General features: G+C 50.7%; 1 protein-coding gene across 1 annotated transcript in view; it reads right to left on the bottom strand.

The window, feature by feature from the left end:
* Nucleotides 1-14321, bottom strand: part of LOC113406973 (liver-expressed antimicrobial peptide 2) — a 15230-nt gene extending 909 nt beyond the window's left edge. The window contains exons 1-2 of the mRNA XM_026653940.2: nucleotides 14127-14321; nucleotides 172-380 (exon numbers count right to left, since the gene is read on the bottom strand). Coding sequence (XP_026509725.1) covers nucleotides 172-380; nucleotides 14127-14219 — 302 coding nt within the window. The 5' untranslated portion in view covers nucleotides 14220-14321. The remainder of the gene's footprint in view (nucleotides 1-171; nucleotides 381-14126) is intronic.
* Nucleotides 14322-24209: the final 9888 nt, after the last annotated feature.

The following is a 24209-nucleotide window of genomic DNA, read 5'->3' as shown; positions in this document are numbered from 1 at the left end:
AATAGAAGGGGGCTGTGGCTCGGGACTGAGGGGCACCAGCAGAGCTGTGCATGTGGGGAGCCCAGGGCTGGGTTAGGAGGGAGCTGCAGGTTGGGATTGAGGGGCACCAGCAGAGTGGGGTGGATAGCCCAGAGCTGGAATAGTAGCGCTCCCCCGGAGCTCCAGACTCACCTGCACATCTTGGTGCTGCACTCCAGGCCGTGCTGGCAGTAGGCTCCCAGTGGTTTGCTGCCCACCATCCTCCAGAAGGGCGTCATCCTGACTGCCCGGTGGCGTGCGGGTCCCCCATCAGGGCCTGACTTGAGAATGGCAGGTGGGGAGGAGACCTGGCTGGCTGTGGCGCTGAGCAATATCCTGCTCCCGGCAGGACCTGATGTTCCCTAGAGTGACATGAGAGGGCTGGTCAGTCCCACAGAGGGAGTTGCTAGGGCTCACCTCCGTCCCCCAACTCCTCTGGGACTGGCATCAGGTCAGCACTACACTCCACAATGGGGCGGGCCAGTCACAGCATGGGCTTTGTGATCCAGAGGCCCTGGGACAAGGAGAGCTGGAATGGGAGAAGCACCAACATAAGAGGTGGCCACCTGGCATTCCAAGGCCCAGGCTGGGGTGGGGCAGGGAGAAGTTCAGGAGGGCACAGCCCCATGCCCTCCCAGCTCAGTACAGGGACCTCCTCCTCCTCAGTCATCACCTGTCCTCTAACGCCCAGCCTGGCGAGCAGACCCCAATGGCCATTGTGGGGATCTAACATCAAGGCAGCTGGATCAGACCTTGGCTGTGGTGTGGAGAGAGCCAGCAGATGGGGCGTGCAGGGAGTTCCCCGTCTGAAAGACCCTTGGTCAGCCCCAGCCACCTGGAGGCTAGTTATGATGTTCAATCCATGATGATGTGGGGCAATACAGGGCTCTCCGGGGGAAGCACTTGGCTCTGGCATCTCAGAGAGCCTCACATATTGGTGCCCAAAGTCCTGCCCCCATGCCCATCACCCCGTGTAACAGATAGGGAACTGAGGCACAGAGGGATCAAAGCCACTCATGTAGGGACACACATGGAAGCAGTGTCAGGGCCATGAATAGGACCCAGGAGTCCTCTCCTTCTCTGCTCTACTAGACAGCAATGCCTCTTGACTGGGTGAGAGCTCCCCCTGGAGCTGCAGAGGGGTATGTATTGTGTGTCTCTTAAGCCCACAGATCAGTCTCACCCCAGCCCCAGGGCTAGGACTTGCAGGGTGGTGGGGCTGGGCTCCAGCAGCATGGTAGAGGAAGAGATCCCAGGTGGCAGTAAGAAGCAGGTGGGAGGGACCATGCTGGCCACGACCCTGCAGTGCAGCTCTGTCTCTGTGGCTGGGGTCACCATCCAGCAGCCCCTGCTGTGAGAGTCCCATTGATGCTGGTGGGATGGGCCAGATCTCCCTGTGGCCTCACAGTCAGACAGGGAGGGAGCAAGATGGTCCCAGCATGGGCAGCAGTGGGCTCCAGCATTATCCACTTGGCTGGGATTTCTGGCCATGGTCCCTATACGAGCAAAGGGTGAGAATCATAGCAATATAGGTCTAGAAGGGATCCTGAGAGGTCATCTAGTCCAGCCCCCAGCACTGGGGCAGGACCAAGTGAACCTAGACCATCCCTGGCAGTGTTTGTCCAGCCTGCTCTTAAACACCCTGGGGTGTGACAGAGTGCTGGCTGTAGCACCTACTCACTTAGGCAACTGCCTAACAGAGATTACAGGCTTAATTGGGTCAATTAGCTTGTTATGGTGGGGATTGTTGACACTTGGGGGCAATAGTGAGGCTAATGATGTAATTAGCTCAATAAGGAGAAGATCTATAATGTGGAAAACAGCAAGTAAAGTGGGGGAGTGCAGAGAGGGAGCTGGGTGTGGAGAGAAAGCTGGGTGGGAGACTGCTCCCAACATGCCTGTACTGTTGTAATGCTTGGTTGGAATCTAAAGATTAAAGATACCCAAAGCTATGGCCAGTGCATTTGCTGTGAGTAAGGCTCCACTCCAATGGGCCAGGCAATGAGGCACAAGCTGAGGTGCACTCTGTGGCACGAGGATCCCACAACCTCCCTTGGAAGCTGATTCTGGAGCTTAACTACCCTGAGAGTTAGAAAGTTCTTCCTAAATCTCCCTTGCTGCAGATTAAGCCTATTGCTGCTTGTCCTACCTTCAGCGGACATGGAGAACAATTGATCCCTGTCCTCTTTAGAACAGTGTTGTATCCACCAAGCAAAGTATTAACAACTTCAACGGAACTTTATTTACAGTGGAAGTCTCTTCTCCAAGCTGTAGCTGCACACTCTGTAACTCTCCCAGCCTCCTCAACTCCTCCCCCCTCCTTCCTGTTTCCTGTCCTTTCAGACTCCCAACAGCCAGTGCTCCCAGTTCTAATAATCACATGCAGCATCTAAATACCACATTCCCTCCTCTCTTAAGAAACTTTCCAAATTAAAATAAACATTGTTGTTCTAACCACAGGAACAAATATGAAACAAGTCACTATACTGTTGGCAGGAATATTACACTGAAAACACTGTAGATACTACATAACATAGTCTTTAGTCCAGGCAGGTGGTCGTCTGAGTCTGACAGGCCGTCTCTCAAGCCCCGGTTCCAGTGCAATGTCTTGTTGTGTTGGTTCTACAGTGAAGTCATCCAATGCAGACTGGGTGTTGGCATAATCTCCTCTTGGTGCATAGGCAGGTGCAAGATAAGAAGCATTCCATACCCGCCCATCAGAAAGTCGATAGGTGTAAGGTCCCTTCTTCTCTATGATTTTAAGAGGAGCTGTGAATTTATGGTCCCCTTTGCGTAAGATTCCAGGTTTTCGTATTCTAACAAAGGAACCACACTCAAACTTTGGTTCCTTAGCACCCCACCGTTTGTCTGTGAAAGCCTTAGACTTTGCTTGGTTCTGTTCAACTGTCTTTCTCACATCATCCTTGTGTGGGGCATCAGGTCGTGCCTTTAACAATCCAGCAATGTTCAGTTTAGTAGTCATCTGTTTCCCATGAAGTAACTCTGCGGGTGATCTTTGCGTTGTGGCATGTCGTGTAGCCCGGTATGCTTGCAAGAAATCAGTAGTGAAGGGTATCCACAATCACCCTTCCAGTTTAGCTGTTTGCAAACTCTCTTTCAAACTTCTGTTAAACCGTTCGATTTCCCCATTGGCTTGAGGGTAATATAGGGATGACCTCCTGTGTAAAATGTTCCTCTCTGCTAGAAAAGTTTCAAACTCCAGGGAAGTAAATTGACTACCATTATCTGAAACCAGTTCTTTGGGGTTACCTTCCTGGCTAAAAACTGAAGAGAGGAACTTAATTACTGTAGCAGAAGAAATTTGCGATGTAAACGCCACCTCAGGCCATTTGCTGAAATAGTCTATTAAAGTGATGGCATAACGACAGTCAAGTGAAGCAGTATCAAAGGGTCCTACAATGTCAATCGCCACTTTTTCCCCATGCAGATTCAGGAAGAGGAACAGGCTGTAATGGAGGGGTACATGTCACTGCTGTCTTATCATGCATTTGGCAAGTGACACAGGATTTTATGAGTGCTTCAGTTTGAGAGTCCATCCCTGGCCACCAATACAGATCCCATAGTCGTTGTTTGGTTCTGACAATTCCTTGATGAGTATCGTGTGCCAGGTGTATGAATTTTGACTGTAATTCTTCTGGCACAAGTAGCCGGTGTGTACCTCGTAGCACACAGCCATCGAGCAAAGAAAGTTCATCCCGAATTCTAAAATAAGGCAGCAAAACTGGGTCAAGGTTTTTAGGGTTACTGGGCCATCTCTTTGTCAGAAATTCCCGTAATTTTTGTTGAATTGGACATGCTGAACAAGCAGCTTGAAATTGTTCTCTTGTAACTGCAGTAAGAGTGCTTGTAATAAGCGCAACTACTACATCCTCATCCTCCAGTGGACCATCTGGTGAAGGCAAAGGCATGCGAGAAAGGCAATCAGCTACCACATTTTTGTTTCCAGGCTTATATTCCAGTTCATAATTGAAAGAAAGTAGTCTTGCAGACCATCTAGCAATACGATATCCTGCTCTTCCCAGTCCTTTCGTGGTGAGCAACGTTGTCAAAGGGCTGTGGTCTGTGCGCAACTTGAACGTGCAGCCCCACAGGTAAGTTCTCCATTTTTCTGTAGCCCAGACACAAGCAAGTGCTTCTTTTTCAACTGTAGAATATTTTCTCTCAGCATTACTTAGTGTCCTTGAAGCAAATGCAACAGTCCTCTCTGTGTTGTCCTCATGAAGTTGTGTGAGGACAGCCCCAAGTCCATAATCAGAAGCATCAGTAGTTACAATTGTGGGCAATGCGGGACTGAATAATGCAAGTACTGGACTATGTACAATCAAGTCTTTCACCCTTTCGAAACTAACTTGTGCATCCATTGTCCACACTAAGGTTGAACTTCTCCGTAGTAATTCTCGTAATGGTTCAATGACAGAAGCATAATTGGGAATGAATTTTGCATACCAGGAGGTAAGACCCAAGAAGGAACGTAAGGTTTGCAAATCTGTTGGAGGAGGAGCATTTGAAATTGCCAGGATACGATCTGGATCAGGTTTTAGTCCAGCCTGTGAAATTGTATGCCCCAGAAAGGAGAGTTCAGTTTGTCTAAATTTGCATTTGTACCTATTGAGCTTGAGGCCTGCTTTGCTGATGCAGTTTAGTACAGACTGCAGGTTATTGTCATGCTCCTCAGTAGTATTTCCAAACACAATAATATCATCCAAATGGCACTGAACTCCATGTTGATTCTTCAGAATCAATGACATCATTTTTTGAAAGGCACTTGGGGCTGATGCGAGACCGTATGGAACACGTTTAAAACGAAATAGTCCCTCATGTGTAATAAATGCTGTGAGGTCTCTGCTATCTTCATGCAACATAACCTGGTGGTATGCGCTCTGCAAATCAAGAGTAGAAAACATCTTTGCTCCACGGAGTTCTGCAAATACTTCCTCTATGTGAGGAAGAGGATGGCTGTCAATCACAATAGCTTTATTTGGCTCCCTTAAGTCCACACAAAGGCGAATGTCTCCACCCTTCTTCTGCGTCACTACTATAGGTGAAACCCATTCCGAGGAGTTAATCTCTTCAATAATGTCGTTTTGAACAAGTTTTCTAAGTTCCTCTGAAACAACTTCCCTGACTGAAAATGGTAAGCGCCGTAATTTCTGTCGTACAGGCAACACATTATTCCGCATTTTAACTTTATGCAGAAACCCAGAAGCACAGCCGAGTTTCTCCTCAACCTGGAGTTGGGTCCCAGCTGAAACTGGTGTGTGTACCGCAAGAGTGCTTTACTGAGGAAGATCAATTCGTCCATTAACTACCCTGAGATTTAAAGCAGCTAATAAATCTCTGCCAAGGATAGGAGTGCCTTTGTGAACAATGTAGAATTCCGCAGTTACACAGCGATCACCAAAAGTAACTATTGCTGGCAAGCAGCCATGTACTGGAATATGGTTTTTCAAATAGCATACCAAGTGAAGTTTGGGTTCAGTAAGAGGCACATCTTTAAAGTAATGCAAATAGATGGAATCAGGTAGTATAGATACTGCTGAGCCAGTGTCCAACATTAGCTGAATAGAGTGTGATTTGCCTGAGGGTATGGCAGAAACATTTACAGTGCACTTTATCTGTTCTGGAATATGTGCAGTAGTGATTTTGTCTACACTCAGCACAGTAACATCTGGTATTGTAACTGCATGCACCTGTTGATTGAACTGGCTACTGCGACATACTTTAGCAAAATGCCTAATCTTTTTGCAATGATTGCACTGAGCTACTTTTGCTGGACATCCTGTGTAGCTTGCAAGATGTTGTGGGAATCCACAGCGAAAGCATGCTTTTACTGTATTTTGCATTTGCTGATTCAGTGGCTTTTCATTAGTTTTCCTTTTGCAATTGTTTGTCTGCAGTGATAGTGAACTTTTCTGCAAAGGAGTCACAGCCTGGACTGGGCCTCCTGTACCCTGGCTCATTATTTTGGCTTCAGCTGTAGCTGACTCAATCTGAGTAGCAATGGTTATTGCTTTTTCTAGTGTAAGTTGTGGTTCTAGAAGTAAGCGTTCTCTTACATGAAGCATTGTTGTTTTCTCAATGAGCTGGTCTCTAATCATCTCATCTGCCATATTCCCAAAGTCACAAGTTACAATCAGACTCCTCAGGGAAGCCATATACTGCATTATAGTCTCCCCTGGTTTCTGCTCACGCTGGCGAAATCTGTAGCGATTAGCTACTACATTCACTTTTGGCACAAAAAAGTTCTTTAATGCAGTGAGTGCAGTCTCATATTTATCATCTGCAAGGGGAAAAGTGTAAAATATACGCTGCCCTTCTGCTCCAAGGCAGTGGATTAGCAGAGCACTCTTTCTTACTTCAGAAATCTCTGTAGCACTGATTGCAAGCAGATAAGTCTCAAACATACGGTTCCAGGCAGTAAAAGCAATTGGAGGCTCACCTGGGCTTTGCAGAAAGGGTGCAGGGGGGTTCAGAGGCAGAAGATCCATCCTCGTCGCCAAAATGTTGTATCCACCAAGCAAAGTATTAACAGCTTCAACAGAACTTTATTTACAGTGGAAATCTCTTCTCCAAGCTGTAGCTGCACACTCTGTAACTCTCCCAGCCTCCTCAACTCCTCCCCCCTCCTTCCTGTTTCCTGTCCTTTCAGACTCCCAACAGCCAGTGCTCCCAGTTCTAATAATCACATGCAGCATCTAAACACCACAAACAGTCCTGAATGTATCTGAAGACTGTGATCAGGTTTCCCCTCAGTCTTCTTTTCTCAAGACTAAACATGCCCAGGTTTTTAACCTTTCCTCATAGGTCAGGTGTTCTGAACCTTTTATCATTTTGGTTGCTCTCCTCTGGACTCTCTCCAATTTCTCCTGGACAATTTGTACTGGACACCGTACAGCTAAGGCCTCACCAGTGCCAAGTGGAATAGGACAATTACCTCCCATATCTTACATATGACACTCCTGTTAATACACCCAGAGTATTGGCCTTTTTCACAGCTGCATCACTTCATTGTCTCATATTCAATTTGTGATCCAGTATAAGTGCCAGATCATTTTCAGCAGTACTACTACCTAGCCACTTATTCCCCATGTTGTAGTTGTGCTTTTGATTTTTCCTACGTGTAGTACTTTGCACTTGTCTTTATTGAATTTCATCCTGTTGAATTCAGACCAGTTCTCCAATTTGTCGAGATCATTTTGAATTCTAATCCTGTTCTCCAAATACTTGCAATCCCTCACCCCAGTTTGGTGTCAGCTACATATTTTATAAGCATACTATCCACTCCATTACTGAAAACATTGAATAGCACTGGACCCAGGACTGACTCATGTGGGACCTCACTAGATACACCCTCCCAGTGTGACTACTATCCATTGATAACTAGTCCCTGAGTAGTCTATCAATCAGTTGTGCACCCACCTTACAGTAATTTCATCTAGACCAAATCTCCCTAGTTTGCTTATGAGAATATCATGTGGGACTTATCAAAAGCCTTACTAATGTCAAGATATATCACATCTACTGGTTCCCCCATGCATTACACCAGTAATCCTGTCAAAGAAGGAAACTAGGTTCATTTGACATGATTTGTTCTAGACAAATCCATGCTGGCTATTCCTTATAACCGTATTATCCTCCTGGTGCTTACAAACTGATTGTTTAATAATTTGTTCCAATATCTTTCAGGTACTGATGTTAAACTGACTGGTCTATAATTCCCTGGTCCTCTTTGTTCCCCTTTTTAAAGACAGATAGAGGTATATTTGCCCTTCTCCAGTCTTTTGGGGCCTCAAAGATAATTGCTAGTGGTTCCAAGATTGCTTCAGCTAGTTCCTTAAGTACCCCAGGATGAATTTCATCAGGCCTTGTTGACATTAATACATCTAACATTCAAATATTCTTTAACCCGTTCTTCCCCTATTTGACTTGCATTCCTTCCTCCTTGTTAATATTATGTCGAGCATCTGTTCACCATTAAACTTTTTAGTAAAGATTGAAGCAAAATAGGCATTAAACAGCTCAGCTTTCTTGATGTCATCAGTTATTAAATCTCCTTCCCTGCCAAGTAGAGGACCTACATTTTCCTTCATCTTTCTCCTGCCCCTAATGCTGCCTCTGGCCCCGCAGACCTTTTTATCCTGGCACTCCTCAGCCCCCGACTCACAATTCTACCATCTTTCTGCACACACAGAGCCACACTGCAGGTGCAACTTCACCGCACTGCTTCAAATACGCCATTTTGGGGAGGAGGGTGGGGCATAAAGTTACAAGTGAGTCTCTCTGCCTCCTCTTGTCCATCCATATGGGCTCTGGGCTAGAGTGCTATGGTTCAAAATTGACAGGGGCACTGACGTCCGACAAATCCAGGCTACAGAGAGGGCCCAGTTTTTTCACAGTGCGTGCAATCTTGTAAAACAGCAGTTTGAAATAAGGGCAGCAGTCAGGGGAGCATCATAGTGTTCAAGGAGTACAATTTGAGTCACCATTTTTCAACGAAACATCCTAATGTATCTTTATTAAACAGAAATAAACTCTACATCACTGAATTGTTAATTTTGTGAGCATTCATGGCCCTTCATACAATTTCCATACCCATATGCTCAGGCCAAAACGTTTACCCACCCCTACCCTAATGTATTTAAAGAGTCTCTCCTTATTGCCCTATATGTTCCTTGCTAGTTGTAACTCATTTTGTGCCTTAGCCTTTCTGATTTTATTCCTACATGTTTTGTTTCTCCTTAGCAATTTGTCCATGTTTCCACTTTTTGTAGGATTCCTTTTTGATTTTCAGGTCATGAAAGAGCTGATGGAACCATATTGACCTCTTCCTGTTCTTCCTATCTTTCCTTCGCATTGGGATACTTTGCAATTGTGCCTTTAATATTGTCTCCCTGAGAAACTGGCAGCTCTGCTGAATTCTGTTTTCCCACAGGACCTTACCTGCCAGTTCTTTGAGTTTGTTAAAGTCTGTTTTTTTGAAGCCCAATGTCCTTATTCTGCTGCTCTCATGCTCAGGTTTGCCAATTTTGGTTGGACATATTCCTGGAGGTTTCACCACATGACATAATCTCTAAAGATTAATTAAAGATTAATTCCTGGAGACTCCAGGACAACGCTGGAGGGTTGGTGACCCTACTCATGCTTCCTTTCCTTAGAATCATGAAATCTATCATTTCATGATCACTTTCACCCAAATTGCCTTCCACCTTGAGATTCACTGCCAGTTCCTCCCTGTTGGGCAGAATCAAGTCTAAAATAGCTGTCTCCCTGGTTACTTCCTCCACTTTCTGAAACAAGAAGTCATCCCTAACACACTCGAAGAACTTATTGGAAATTTGTTGTTTTGCCATATCACTTTTCCTACAGATGTCTGCATAGTTAAAATCCCCCATTACTACCAGGGCTTGCGTGCTGGATATTCTGTTATTTGTTCTAGAAATGACTCATCCACCTTCTCTTCCTGATTTGGTGGTCTGTAGCAGACCCCTACCATGATGTAGTTCCTGTTTTTTACCCTATTTATCTTTACCCCAAGGCTCTTAACTGGTCTGCCTCTCACCTCCTTCTTGACCTCAGAGCAAGTGCATATATTCTTGATGTACAATGCAACCCCTCCTCCCTTTTTACCCTGCCTGTCCTTCCTCAACAAGTTGTACCCCTCTATACCAATATTCCTGTCATGAGATTATCCCCCCAAGTCTCTGTGGTGCCTATTAAGGAATAATTTACCTTATAAATTAATACTTCCAATTCTTCCTGTTTATTCCCCATATGCCTTTCATTTGGGTACAGACATCTAAGATGTCAAGCAGATTCCCCCACTCTTTTCCCTCTTGTTGTTTTTATGACCTTGTTGTAATTTTCCATGTTCCCCCAAAATCTAACCCTCTCTTAAGGTGGGTACTGACCTGTGAGCTTTTATCACCTGCCCCCTTACAACCTCATTTAAAACCCTTCTCCCTAGGGTGGCGAGCTGGTGCACAAAGAAAGTTGCTCTTCCCCTTCTCGGTCAGGTGGACCCATCTCTTCTCAAGGATGAGGAGCTGTCTCTCTGCTGGGACCCTTGGACAGGAGGCCACTCACAGCGCTAGGCCAGGATTCACTCGCCACTTCAAAGTGCCTTGCATTGGGAGTGTGGGCATGGACCTGCCCTGTATGGGGAGACCCCGACACGTGGCGCTGATCCATACACATGCACCCAGAGCCTCAAAGGTAGTAAGGGGAGTTAGTCATCTAAATACCGGCATTGAGGATGTAGCCCCAGTGTGGAGTTGCTCAGCAGGAGGAAAGGCAGATAGGTCAGAGCGGGAATGGGGGAATAGTCTGGACCAGGGGTAGGCAACCTTTCAGAAGTGGTGTGCCAAGTCTTCATTTATTCACTTTAATTTAAGGTTTCGCGTGCCAGTAATACATTTTAATGTTTTTTAGAAGGTCTCTCTCTATAAGTCTATATTATATAACTAAACTATTGTTGTATGTAAAGTAAACAAGGTTTTCAAAATGTTTAAGAAGCTTCATTTAAAATTAAATTAAAATGCTGATTTTACACCGCCAGCCTGCTCAGCCCGCTGCCAGCCTGGGGTTCTGTTCACCTAGGCCGGCAGGGGGCTGAGCGGGGCCTGCGGCCAGGACGCCGGCTGGCAAGGGGCCGGCAGCCAGTACCCCTGGGGGGGGGGTTCAGGGGTCAGGGCAGAGGACTGGGGGTGTGGGGGGGTTCAGAGGTCAGGGCAGAGGGATGGGGGCTGTGGGGGTGCAGGGCAGAAGGCTGGGTGTGTGGGGGGGTTCAGGGGTCGGCAGAGGGCAGTGGGGGCGTGGGGGGTGCAGGGCAGAAGGCTGGGTGTGTGGGGGGGGTGCAGGGGTCAGGGCAGAGGGCAGTGGGGGTGGGGGGAGGTTCAGGGGTCAGGGCAGAGGGCTGGGGTGCTCGGCTTGTGGGGGTGCTCCCAGCCCCCTGCCCTCAGCGGCTCATGGCAGGGGGCTGGAAGGGATATGCCCTGTTCCATCCCCTTCCCCAAGGCCCCGTCCCTACCTCTTTTCTGCCTCCTCTACAGAGTAGCGAGCATGCTGCCACTCCTCCCCCTCCCCCTCACAAGGGCCATCAGCTGATCGGCACAGGGAAGGAGAGAAGGAGGGGCAGGAAAGCACCAGGCTGGGGGAAGAAGTGGGGGAGGGGGGAAGCTTGGCTGCCGCAGGACCAAGCTTCTGCCTCCTGCCCCCGCAGGGGAGAGCAGTGGGTGGGGGGGCTGAGTGGGACTGGGGGCCGGGACTGCGGCAGGCAGAAGCGTGCCACTCAAAATCGGCTTGTTTGGCACGCGTGCCGTAGGTTGCCGACCCCTAGTCTGGACAAACTGGGCTATGAGCTTTCCTTAGTTAAGCCCCGTTGCAGGAGCAGTTCCCATTCCTGTCCCATCCCCTCCCATCTGCATGGCTTCTTAGTCTTTCTAAACTCTGAGCTCCATGCCCCATTTCAGGCCACGATGGAGGGACAGTCAACATGGATTCACCAAGGGCAAGTCATGCCTGACAAACCTGATTACCTTCTATGATGAGATAAGTGGATATGGGGAAAGCAGTGGACATGATATATCTTGACTTTAGCAAAGCTTTTGATATGGTCTCCCACAGTATTCTTGCCAGCAAGTTAAAAAAGTATGGATTGGATGAATGGACTATAAGGTGGATAGAAAGCTGGCTAGATTGTCAGCTCAACGGATAGTGATCAACAGCTTGATGTCAAGTTGGCAGCTGGTATCAAGTGGAGTGCCCCAGGGGTTGGTCCTGAGGCCAGTTTTGTTCAACATCTTTATTAATGATCTGGATGATGGGATAGATTGCACCCTAAGCAAGTTTGCGGATGACACTAAGCTGAGGGGAAAGGTAGATACGCTGGATGGTAGGGATAAGGTCCAAGTGACCTAGACAAATTGGAGGATTGGGCCAAAAGAAATCTGATGAGGTTCAACAAGGACAAATGCAGAGTCCTGCACTTAGGATGGAAGAATCCCATGCACTGCTACAGGCTGGAGACCGACTGGCTAAGCAGCAGTTCTGCAGAAAAGGACCTGGGGATTACAGTGGATGAGAAACTGGATATGAGTCAGCAGTGTGCCCTTGTTGCCAAGAAGGCTAATGGCATATTGGGCTACATTAGTAGGAGCATTGCCAGCAGATCGAGGGAAGTGATTATTCCCTTCTATTCGGAACTGGTCAGGCTACATCTGCAGTATTGTGTCCAGTTTTGGGCCCCCCACTACAGAAAGGATGTGGACAAATTGGAGAGAGTCCAGCGGAAGGCAACGAAAACCATTAGGGGACTGGGGCACATGATTTACGAGGAGAGGTTGAGGGAACTGGGCTTGTTTAATCTGCAGAAGAGAAGAGTGAGGGGGGATTTGATAGCAGCCTTCACTACCTGAAGGAGGGTTCCAAAGAGGATGGAGCTCAGCTGTTCTCAGTGGTGGCAGATGACAGAATAAGGAGCAATGGTCTCAAGTTGCAGTAGGGGAGGTCTAGGTTGGATATTAGGAAACACTATTTCACTAGGAGGGTGGTGAAGGACTGGAATGGGTTACGTAGGGAGATGGTGGAATCTCCATCCTTAGAGGTTTTTAAGGACTGTCTTGACAAAGCCTTGGCTGGGATAATTTAGTTGGTGTTGGTCCTGCTTTGAGCATTGGGTTGGACTAGATGACCTCCTGAGGTCTTTTCCAACCCTAATCTTCTATGATTCTATGACATCAGCAGAGATGGGTGAGAAGCTCAGGACTGGAATAGCAGGGGGCTGCAGGTTGGGATTGAGGGGCACTGGCAGAGTTGTCATGGGGGAGTCCAAGGCTGGAATAGCAATGGGCTATGGGTCGGGATTAAGGGGCACCTGCAGAGCTGTGCCTGCCAGAAGCCCAGGGCTGGGTTAGCAGGGGGCTGTGGGTCAGGATTGAGGGTTACCAGCAGAACTGTATGTGGAAAGCCCATAAAGTACAGTCTCTCACAGGCACAGGTAGGATCCAATAGTGCCCTGTGGGAGAAGCAGTCTGGGAAAAGGAGCTGGGTTCACAGCACCAGACCCTCATGCAATATCTTTGCAGGTAGTCAAAACTCCTGGGTCCTGCTGCAGTGACTTGGAACCCCAAGAGAACCCCTGGCCTCAGGCTGAGTGAGGCTGTCAAGGCTTCCTGCTTCTATTGGCCAGTCCCAGGGAAAGCAGAGGGAGCCTTAAGGGGCTGTCTGAGCTCTGTGCTGCTGTTTGCTGAGGATCCCTGGGTAAAACTGCAGCCAGACTGGGGGAGCGTGTGCCTGGTTATCCAGGTCCCTGTGTGAGCCTGCCTGGATGGTCTGTGCTTAGAGCAGGTGCTGGGAGTTCTGGATTCAACCCCTGCCTCAGTCAAACTCCCTGGGTGACCCAGCAAGTCCCCTCCCCAATCTGTGCCTCAGTTTTCACTGTAACATGGGGCTAACAGTATTGCCCTCCCTGATGGGTGTGGGGCTGCACAGCACTGGGACTCTCTGGAGATCAGTCCCATAGAAATGCCTGTAGATAAATATCTGAGTGGGCCCCATCCTGCTCTCACTCAGTGGCACTGGTGTAAATACAAAGGAGTTCAGCATTTGTGGCGCTCCAGCTTCTCCATTCTGGCAACAGCTTCCTCAGTTCCAGTTCCTGCTGGGTGGCCCCCTCTCCCCTACGCCCTGCTGTTGAAGGGTGCTGGGGCCACATGCTGAGAATCCCTGGCTTGGGGAGCCATCCCTCCTTGCACTGCGCTTCACCCATGTGTTCTCCCCACCGTGACAGCAGAGGAATAGTCCCTTTAAGCAGTGCCCAGGCCTATAGCACCCTGTGCCCACCTCACCCACTGAGGCTCTGGCTCTCTGTGTGGGTCTAAGCCTCTGACTAAGCTCCGGGCTGGGGGCAGGTGGCGATGCTCTCCCTTGGCAATCACCCAACGTGCACATTGATATTAATACCTGGTGAGCCCTTTCCAGGGCAGCCTGCTCCACTGCAGAGCTAGAGTGGCTCCAGATTCACGCTGGTGTCCCCCGAGCAACACTCAGCCCTTGATCCCCCATGCTCTGTGCAAACAGACCAAACTCACCTGCCAGGAGCTGAGCAGCAGCAGCAGGACGCAGATGAGCAGTGCCCTCCTGATGCCTGCACCCCACAGCACAGAGGGGAGCCCGCTGGCCATGCTGCCTCTGTTTGTGGCTGGGGAAGGGGGCAAGTGTGGTTACGGTCCTGGTGCTACCCACCCAGCACACACCAGCCACTAGCCCTGGGCTCCTATGTGCTTCCTCCGTCCCCCTGGGTTTCCTGGCACCCGTCTCTCCTGTGATCAAATATTTGACAGGTGCCTGCTGTTTGGTAACTCCCTCGCCCCTGCCTTTTATCCAGCCCCCGCTATCCCTCCCCCTATGGCTGAATCCACAAGGCTCCAGGCCAGCTACCCAATCAGCCCCTTGCAACCCGGAGAGATGAGGATCCACCGTGGGGGGCACACAGCTGAGCGACCCAGCGGGGCAAGGAAGACTTGGCCCCCAGCACACAGCCCGAGTGCTCCTGGACTCCATATCACTGAGCATACCTGCCCCCTCAGCCACTGGCCCTGGCCCTGTTCTCCCAGTGCAGGGCCAATGGCCACATCAGGCCAGGGAGTCTGGGGGGCAGTGCTTCGGTGACTGCAGCAGGATCAGGCTCTGCATGCTCTCCAGGCTATAACAGAACCAGTGAGGCCTAGAAGAGCAGGTACTGGGCCAGGCACCTAGATAGCTGGATTCTAGTCCCAGCTCTGCTGCTGGGTGACCTCAGGCAAGTCCTGTTGCTGCTCTGTGCCTCAGTTTTCCCTCCCGCCCCTTGTCTATTTAGCCCATGAGCTCTTTGGGGCAGAGCCTGTCTCTCACTAGCTGTGTGTGCAGCTCCCAGCACAACGGCTGCTGGGCCAACTCAGGGTGACTGTCACACAAAGAGGAATTAGAGACAATGGACCCAGCTCTGACCTGGTGGAAGCTGGTGTGATTCCCTAGGGCATTACTTACTGCCAGGGGCACAAGGGGTGCCCAGCTCCGCATCCCCCTCCCCTTGCACAGAGGCTCAGGAAAGGTTGCTGGGTGGGATAGAGTTAATAGATTGTAAGGCCATACGGGACCCTTGTGATCATCTGTCTAACCTGCAGAACACAGGCCAGAGACCTGACCCAGGTTTGGTTTGCCACTTTAACTGACTTTGATCAGCCAGTTCCCAAGCTGGAATTAATCAGTGCAATTAGGCTAACAACATAGGGGTTGATGCTGGGTGAAAGGTCAAACATGGCTTAAACCCCCCAAACCTTCCTCAGCGTAGCATGTGGAATCCCTGGGCCAGGGCAGCATGCTGGGCCCTGAGTGCTACAGGGGCAGCTGTGGACTGAGCTGGCATTTCCAGCAGCTCATCTGAGAGCCCAGCTGGTGGGGAGCTGCCACCACCCGTGCTAGTTCAGGAGGCCCAAGAGTATTGGCCATTGGAAGGCAACAGGTGTTTCTAAAGTGAGCTGCTAATTTAGCAGCACATTGATGCTAATCCAGGAGCCCACCCACCCACCTGCTACCTATGGGCCACAAACCAGACCCCAGGGTGCAGCTGAAAGGGGTAGAGTCCAGTCAGGGCTACAGAGAGCCATTTCAAGTTGGGGACCGTTGGTTCCCCCCAACTCTCCTCTTCCCCTCTCAGGAGCTGCCACCTCTGCCCCAGCAGCTTGAACCTGTGAACCCCTATGTCCATCCCCTCCAAATCTGTGAGTGGCTGTGTGACCTGGCATGCAGGGTTGCAGCACCCCCTAGGTTTTGCCTGGCCCAAAAGTGGTCCTGCCATGGCCTGGGCCAGGGGTACCTCCAGCTCTTCAGCTGAGTATCCCAGCTGATCCTGAACACCTGCCACTGGGCTTCCCTCTCTGGGTCAGGGTCATGTGGTTTGGAGAAGCTCTGCTGCTGCCCCAGCCACGTAGCCCAATGGGCAGGTAGTGCTGGAACTGAACTCCCATGACCCCTGTGCATGGCGGTGCCCACCCACCCTGCTAAGATGGGCACTGAGTAGCAGCCTCCTGAGGAAAAGTTACTTTGTAGAGATGCAACATCACCACACGATGCTGAGTCATGACCTAGCATCCCAAGGCCCCCAGGAAATCCAGAACCCAGTCCTGCTCAGTGTGACCCTGCCTGTCCTCCCCTAGGCAGGGATACAGGACTAAATGGCCTGTAGCAAACAGCAGGTTGAAGGCCATTTCATCCATCTACAAGACGGATGGTTGGGTGGCTGGGCACCATGTGATACCCGATCTCAGGGCCGGCGCAACCCATTAGGCGACCTAGGCGGTCGCCTAGGGCACTACAATTTGGGGGGCGGCAACCGCGGCGGTATTTTGGCGGCGGGACCTTCCGCCGCCTCTGTGGGGGGCAGCATTTTGGGGCGGGACCTTCCGCCGCCTAGGGCGGCAGAAAAGCTGGCGGTGCTCCTGCCCGATCTCCAGGTGCTCCATCCCGAGGGCCCATGATGCCATTCTCGCTGCAGTGCAGGAGTCTGCTGTGCTGCCCCAGCGTGGCACTTCCTGGCAGCACGTTCCTTACCCCAGAGGGCAGAGTATGCCACCTGCAGCTCAGCTGGGGGGAGGGCTAGCTCAGTGGTTTGAGCATTGGCCTGCTAAACCCAGGGTTGTGAGTTCAGTCCTTGAAGGGGCCACTTGGGGATTTGGGGCAAAATCTGTACTTGGTCCTGCTAGTGAAGGCATGGGGCTGGACTCGATGACCTTTCAAGGTCCCTTCCATTTCTAGGAGATGGGATATCTCCATTAATTATTATTTAGAAAAAGAGTGCCCCAAGGGTCGGTCCTGGGGCCGGTTTTGTTTAATATCTTTATTAATGATCTGGAGGATGGTGTGGACTGCACTCTCAGCAAGTTTGCAGATGACACTAAACTGGGAGGCGTGGTAGATACGCTGGAGGGTAGGGATCAGATACAGAGGGACCTAGACAAATTAGAGGATTGGGCCAAAAGAAACCTGATGAGGTTCAACAAGGACAAGTGCAGAGTCCTGCACTTAGGACGGAAGAATCCTATGCACTGCTACAGACTAGGGACCAAATGGCTAGGTAGCAGTTCTGCAGAAAAGGACCTAGGGGTCACAGTGGATGAGAAGCTGGATATGAGTCAACAGTGTGCTCTTGTTGCCAAGAAGGCTAATGGCATTTTGGGCTGTATAAGTAGGGGCATTGCCAGCAGATCGAGGGACGTGATCGTTCCCCTTTATGCAACATTGGTGAGGCCTCATCTGGAGTACTGTGTCCAGTTTTGGGCCCCACACTACAAGAAGGATGTGGAAATATTGGAAAGAGTCCAGCGGAGGGCAACAAAAATGATTAGGGGTCTGGAGCACATGACTTATGAGGAGAGGCTGAGGGAACTGGGATTGTTTAGTCTCCAGAAGAGAAGAATGAGGGGGATTTGATAGCTGCTTTCAACTACCTGAGGGGGGGTTCCAAAGAGGATGGAGCTCAGCTGTTCTCAGTGGTGGCAGATGACAGAACAAGGAGCAATGGTCTCAAGTTGCAGTCGGGGAGGTCTAGGTTGGATATTAGGAAACACTATTTCACTAGGGGGTGGTGAAGCACTGGAATGCTTTACCTAGGGAGGTGGTGGAATCTCCGTCCTTGGAGGTTTTTAAGGCCCGGCTTGACAAAGCCCTGGCTGGGATGATTTAGTTGGGAATGGGTCCTGCTTTGAGCAGGGGGTTGGACTAGATGACCTCCTGAGGTCCCTTCCAACCCTGATATTCTATGATTCTCCCCATGGCCATGTCCCTGCTCTTTCCCCATTCAACATACCCATTACAGACCTAGCACTGCACAGAGCTCCACTCCTGGATGTGAAAGGACCCAACTGGCCTTTGCATTGATGCAGCCCAGGGCCAGACTCTGCTGTGTAGCATCACTTGCTCGGGATTTGCAGCTGTGTCACTAAGGGCAGAATCTGGCCCTGGGACTGTGGACTCCCATTCCTGTCATTAGCTGAGGGCTGGCTGACCCTCAGAGAGGTGCCCTGGCAGCTTTCAGGAGTGATACGATCGCCAAGGCCTTCCCACCCAGCATCCGACACCGGGACAGCAATGACATGGCCCCCCTGAAATGCTCCGCAGGTCGGGCTGGAGTCTGTCCTTGATGACAGCCAGGGAGCCCCCTCACCTTCTGATGGTGCTCCCTGGGCAATGCCGTGGGCTTCAGGGACAAAGCTCACCAGCTGCCCCGAGGTCACAGTCTCCCCCCACACTTGGAACGTATCCAGGTGATTTATGTAATGAAGGTGATGGCGAGCCAGGCTAGACTCTGGCTCCCTGGCTCTAGCTGTGCTGACTCTGCCCGGTTGACAGCTACAGGGAGCAGCACTGCCTCTGCCACGCATTGGGACAGAGCTGTGCAAGAGCTGTTTCTACAGTCACTTTCCAGAGGAGAAGCTGCCAACAACACAGAAGAGAGCGTGTCCTGTAAGGAAGGGTCCTTGCCTTAGCTGGGGACTCGCTGTGGGGACAGGGTTGGAGGGTGGGGGGCATAGACCAAGCCTTTCTTTCCCATACCTATGGCTTGCATTTGAAAAGGCCAAACCCAGAGCCCACTGGACCAACTCTTCAGCACACACCAGAGCTGGGCTTGGAGCTGGGACTGAACAGACCCAGCATATTGCACCATCTCTGGTCAAAATGATTCAATATGCTTTGTTTAATAATTGACCAGGCCAATTCCCATCCTGTGCCCTCACCTGCTATCAGAACTGGTTTATTTACCACTGAGAGATCATTGGGGCTAAAAAAACCCACTAATCTGCTTCCCCTGTTCTGACCTGAGGCCACGTGACTGGGATGGGGCAAGGGTTTGGGCTTTTGGCTGTTGGACTAACTCTCAAAGAGCCACAGGAAGCTGAGATCACATCACTCTGAGTCTGGATAGCCATAAATAGCCACGCAACGGGCATGCATGGGGCCTTGGATAGTACTCAGGTGCACAGCTGGAGCCTAGATGGGGGTTTTGCAGGCCCACCAAAGCGTGTTGATGGGCATCGCTAAGGCACTCCCACTCTTTGGCCTCCCACACCACTAACAACACAAACCTGCACAGCTTGTCAAGGGGGACATCTGCTCACCGGGAGCCGGGACCAGATCAAACCCTCAAGCAGAGCTGAGGCCTCCTGGGAGTCCAAGCAATTTAGGGTAGGGCAACCCTTGAGCCCCTCCTCAACACCCAAACTGGGAATCAGAGGAAAGAAAGCCAGATCCTGCCCCCGCTCTGGCTGCGCTGGGCTACTCTGACTTAACGGGCTGATCTGTGATCTGCCCAGCCCAGGGGAATTCTTGGGCTCTGTGAACACAGGGGTGCAGCCAGTGAAAGTGCCATGGCCAGAATGCTGCTGCTCTTCAGTGATCTCCAGCTGACAGAATGGCCTCCAAGACATAAGGCAGAACAGCACCGAGGCTGCTCTAGGTTGTGCCAGGGCTGGACTGTCCCCTGGTTGCCCCAGGATCTAGGCATAAATCCACCTTTGCCCCCTCCACATCTAGTTTGGGGGTGGTCCTGGTCCTTCCATGGCCCAGGTCCCCAGACTATGCCTCTGTTTCCATTTCTCTGGCCTGATGGATAACACACATGCCAAGCTATTGCCATAGACTTTGCCCACTCTCCTCCCATATGTGACAGTCCACAGACCCATCTCCTCCCCAGCTGGCTCCATTCCCTCCCCTTTTCCCCATAGCACCCAGCCCCTTCCCTGCTGAGAAACACAGACCTCAGACAGGCCCTGTCATGCCCGTCCCTTCCCTTGTACTTCCTTCCCCATGAGCTACCAAACAGTCACCAGCTGGTAGCAACCATCAGTTGTTAGTAACCAGGATAAGCAACTAAGGGTATGTCTACACTATGAAATTAGGTCGATTTTATAGAAGTCAATTTTTAGAAATCGATTTTATACAGTCGATTGTGTATGTCCCCACTAAGCGCATTAAGTCGGTGGAGTGCATCCTCACTACCGTAGCTAGCATCGACTCACGGAGTGGTGCACTGTGGGAAGCTATCCCACAGTTCCCGCTGTCTCTGCTGCCCATTGGAATTCTGAGTTAAGCTTCCAATGCCTGATGGGGCAAAAACATTGTCGCGGGTGGTTTTGGGTACATGTCGTCAGTCTCCCCTCCCTCCCTTCATGAAAGCAACTGCAGACAATCATTTCGCGCCTTTTTTCCTGGGTTACCCGTGCAGACGCCATAGCACGGCAAGCATGGAGCCCGCTCAGCTCACTGCTGCTGTTGCGAGCATTGTAAACACCTTGCACATTATACTGCAGTATGTGCAGAACCTGGCTAAGAAACGGCAGCACGAGGACGATTGTGAGGAGAACATGGACACAGACCTTCCTGAAAGCACGGGATGTGGCAATTGGGACATCATGGCGGCAGTGGGGCTGGTTGATATAGTGGAATGCCGATTCTGGGCCAGGCAAACAAGCACAGACTGGTGGGACCACATAGTGTTGCAGGGATGATTCCCAGTGGCTGTGAAACTTTTGCTGCGTAAGGCCACTTTCCTGGAACTCTGTGAGTTTCTTTTCCCCACCCTGAAGTGCAGGAATATCAAGATGAGAGCTGCCCTGACAGTTGAGAAGCGAGTGGCAATAGCCCTGTGGAAGCTTGCAACGCCTGAGTGCTACCGGTCAGTCAGGAATCAATTTGGAGTGGGCAAATATACTGTGGGGACTGCTGTGATTCAAGTAGCCAATGCAATCACTGAGGTTCTGCTATCAAGGGTAGTGACTCTCGGAAATGTGCAGGTCATACTGGATGGCTTTGCTGCAATGGGATTCCCTAACTGTGGTGGGGCAATAGTCGGAACGCATATCCCTATCTTGGCACCGGACCACCTTGCCAACCAGTACATAAACCACAAGGGGTACTTCTCAATGGTGCTGCAAGCACTGGTGGATCACAAGGGACGTTTCACCGACATCAACGTGGGATGGCTGGGAAAGGTGCATGACGCTCGCATCTTTAGGAACTCTGGGCTGTTTGAGCAGCTGCAAGAAGGGACTTACTTCCCAGACCAGAAAATTACTGTTGGGGATGTTGAAATGCCAATAGTTATCCTTGGAGACCCAGCCTACCCCTTGCTCTCATGGCTCATGAAGCCATACACAGGCAGCTTGGATAGTAGTAAGGAGCAGTTCAACTATAGGCTGAGCAAGTGCAGAATGGTGGTAGAATGTGCCTTTGGATGTTTAAAAGCTCGCTAGCGCTGTTTGCTGACTAGGTTAGACCTCAGCGCAACCAATATTCCCATTGTTATTACTGCTTGCTCTGTGCGCCATAATATCTGTGAGAGTAAGGGGGAGACATTTATGGCAGAGTGGGAGGTTGAGGCAAATCGCCTGGCTGCCAGTTTTGAACAGCCAGACACCAGGGTGATTAGAAGAGCACAGATAGGCGCGCTGCGCATTAGAGAGGCTTTGAAAACCAGTTTCATGACTGGCCAGGCTACGGTGTGACAGTTGTGTGTGTTCCTCCTTGATGAAAACCCACCCCCTTTGTTGATTTTAATTCCCTGTAAGCCAACCATCCTCCCCCTTTCGATCACAGCTGGCAAAGGAAATAATATCACTATTGTTTTGAAACCATGCATTCTTTCTTTATTAATTAAAAAAAAGGGAAGATAATTGATAAGGTAGCCTGGGTGGGGTGGGATGGGGGAGGAGGGGAAGAGGGAAGGACAAGGCCACATTGCTTATTGTAGCCACACTACAAATCAAAACTGTTTGAATGACAGCCTTCTGTTGCTTGGGCCATCCTCTGGAGTGGAGTGGCGTGGCTGGGTGCCCGGAGCCTCCCCCGCCGCGTTCTTGGGCGTCTGGGTAAGGAGGATATGGAACTTGGGGAGGAGGGCAGGCAGTTGTACAGTGGATGCAGCGGTGGTCTGTGCTCTTGTTGGGTTTCCTGCAGCTCCACCAGACGCCTGAGCATGTCCGTTTGCTTCCCCATTAGCCTCAGCATTGCATCCTGCCTCTTATCACGCTCACTTAATGCTTTCCTGGACTCTGCCACTGAATGCCTCCATGCATTCAGCTGTGCCCTATCAGTGCGGGAGGACTGCATGAGCTCGGAAAACATGTCATCGCAAGTGCGTTTTTTTCGCCTTCTAATCTGTGATAACCTCAGGGACAGCGAGATAGGGGGAGCATAGAAACATTTGCACCTGCGGGGGGATAAAAAGGGAGAGTAAAATTTAAGATGATACATTTCTGAGAACAAAAGGGAGACTCTTTCACAGTGAATCATGCAATTCACAGCAGACAACACATGTACTTAGGTACAAGGTTGCATTTTGCCTTTTATATTGAGCACCTGCCAGTATGGTGACACATCACACACGGCTGGGCAACAGAATTCGGTTTCCAGGCAGCCATGGTAAGCCAAAGGGTGCACAGGTTTGGCTTCTAATGCCTTCATAACATGTGAGAATGTTTTCAAACTGCAGCGCCCTCCTTTCCCATAGCTAGCAATGTCGGTTGGGTTTGCCATTTAAAAGGAGGGGCTGCGGTTTTCGGGTGGATGTGCAGCACACACCTTCCCCCACCCCTCCGTGTGGCTATTTGGGATGATCCCTTCACCCCTCACCCCACCACGGGAAAAAATTGGTGGGTGCTCAGCACCCACCGGCAGCTCCCCACCTGCCCAGCTCACCTTCGCCTCCTCCCCAAGCGTGCCACATGCCCGCTTTTCCCCCCTCGCTCCCAGCGCTTGTGCTGCGAAACAGTTGTTTCGCGCGGCTGGGAGGGAGGGGGGAGGAGGGAGAATGCAGCACACTCGGGGAAGAGGCGGGGCCGTGGCGGGGATTTGGGGAAGGGGTCCAATAGGGGCTGGGAGGGGGCGGAGTTGGGGCGGGGACTTTGGGGAAGGGGTTGGAATGGGGGTGGGGCAGGGGCGGGGAAAGGGTGGAGTCGGGGGTGGGGGCGGGTGGGCGCGAGCACCCACCGGGACAAGTTGGCGCCTATGTTCTCAGGGATGATCCCTTTTAGCTAAGCACAAACAGCCCAGCATGAACAGGGTCCCTTTACTGTTCCCTTACAAAAATTCCCCTGTTTCAACCAGGTCACCATGAATGATATCACTCCCCTGAGGTTAACACAGAAAGATATAGACTGAATGTTGCTTGAATGCGACCAAAACCCAGGACCATTCACTGGCATGCTTTATGCTGCAATGATTCCAGACTACTCGCTACTGGCTTGGCGTGGTAACGTGTCCTACTGTGGAGGATGAAATAAGGCAGCCCTCCCCAGAAACCTTCTGCAAAGGTTTCAGAGTATCTCCAGGAGACCTTCATGGAGATGTCCCTGGAGGATTCCCCCTCCATCCCCAGACATGTTAACAGACTTTTCCAGTAGCTGTACTGGCTGCGAATGCATCCCAAGTCTTCAGGGCAAATCAAACATTAAACACTATTGCTTTTAAACCCTGTACTGTAGTTACAAATGTGCACTCACCAGAGGGGCCTTCTCTGCCTTCAGGGTCGGGGATCCTGCCTTGGGAGGGTATTGGCTTCAGGGTAATGAAAAGGTCCTGGCTGCTGGGGAGAATGGATTCACCGCTTGCCTGCTGTGCATTCTCCTCCTCCTCTTCCTCATCCACAAAATCCTCCTCCATGTTGCGTGAGACTCCCCCCTTGCAGTTGTCCACGGACAGTGGTGGGGTAGTGGTATGGTCCCTCCCTAGAATGCCATGCAGCTGATCATAGAAGCGGCATGTATGGGGCTATGACCCAGAGCAACCGTTTGCCTCCTTTGTCTTTTGGTAGGCTTGCCTGAGCTCCTTGACTTTCATGCGGCACTGCTGTGTGTCCCTGTTGTAGCCTCTGTCCATCATGCCCTGTGCAATTTTGGCATATATATTAGCATTTCTTCTTTTTGATCGGAGTTCTGCCTACACAGATTCTTCTCCCCATACAGCAATCAGATCCAGTGTCTCCCGTTCGCTCCATGCTGGAGCTCGTTTGCGATTCTGGGGGGACTGCATGGTCACCTGTGCTGCTGAGCTCGCCATGCTGACCAAACAGGAAATGAAATTCAAAAGTTCCCGGGGCTTTTCCTGTGTAGCTGGCTAGTGCATCGGAGTTGAAAGTGCGG

This window comes from Terrapene carolina, unplaced genomic scaffold, assembly GCF_002925995.2.
Source record: "Terrapene carolina triunguis isolate 2854851 unplaced genomic scaffold, T_m_triunguis-2.0 Scaffold172, whole genome shotgun sequence".
In the NCBI taxonomy this organism is placed as follows: domain Eukaryota; kingdom Metazoa; phylum Chordata; order Testudines; family Emydidae; genus Terrapene; species Terrapene triunguis.
Note: the sequence above shows the minus strand (reverse complement) of the source record. Positions and strands in the feature narration are given on the sequence as shown.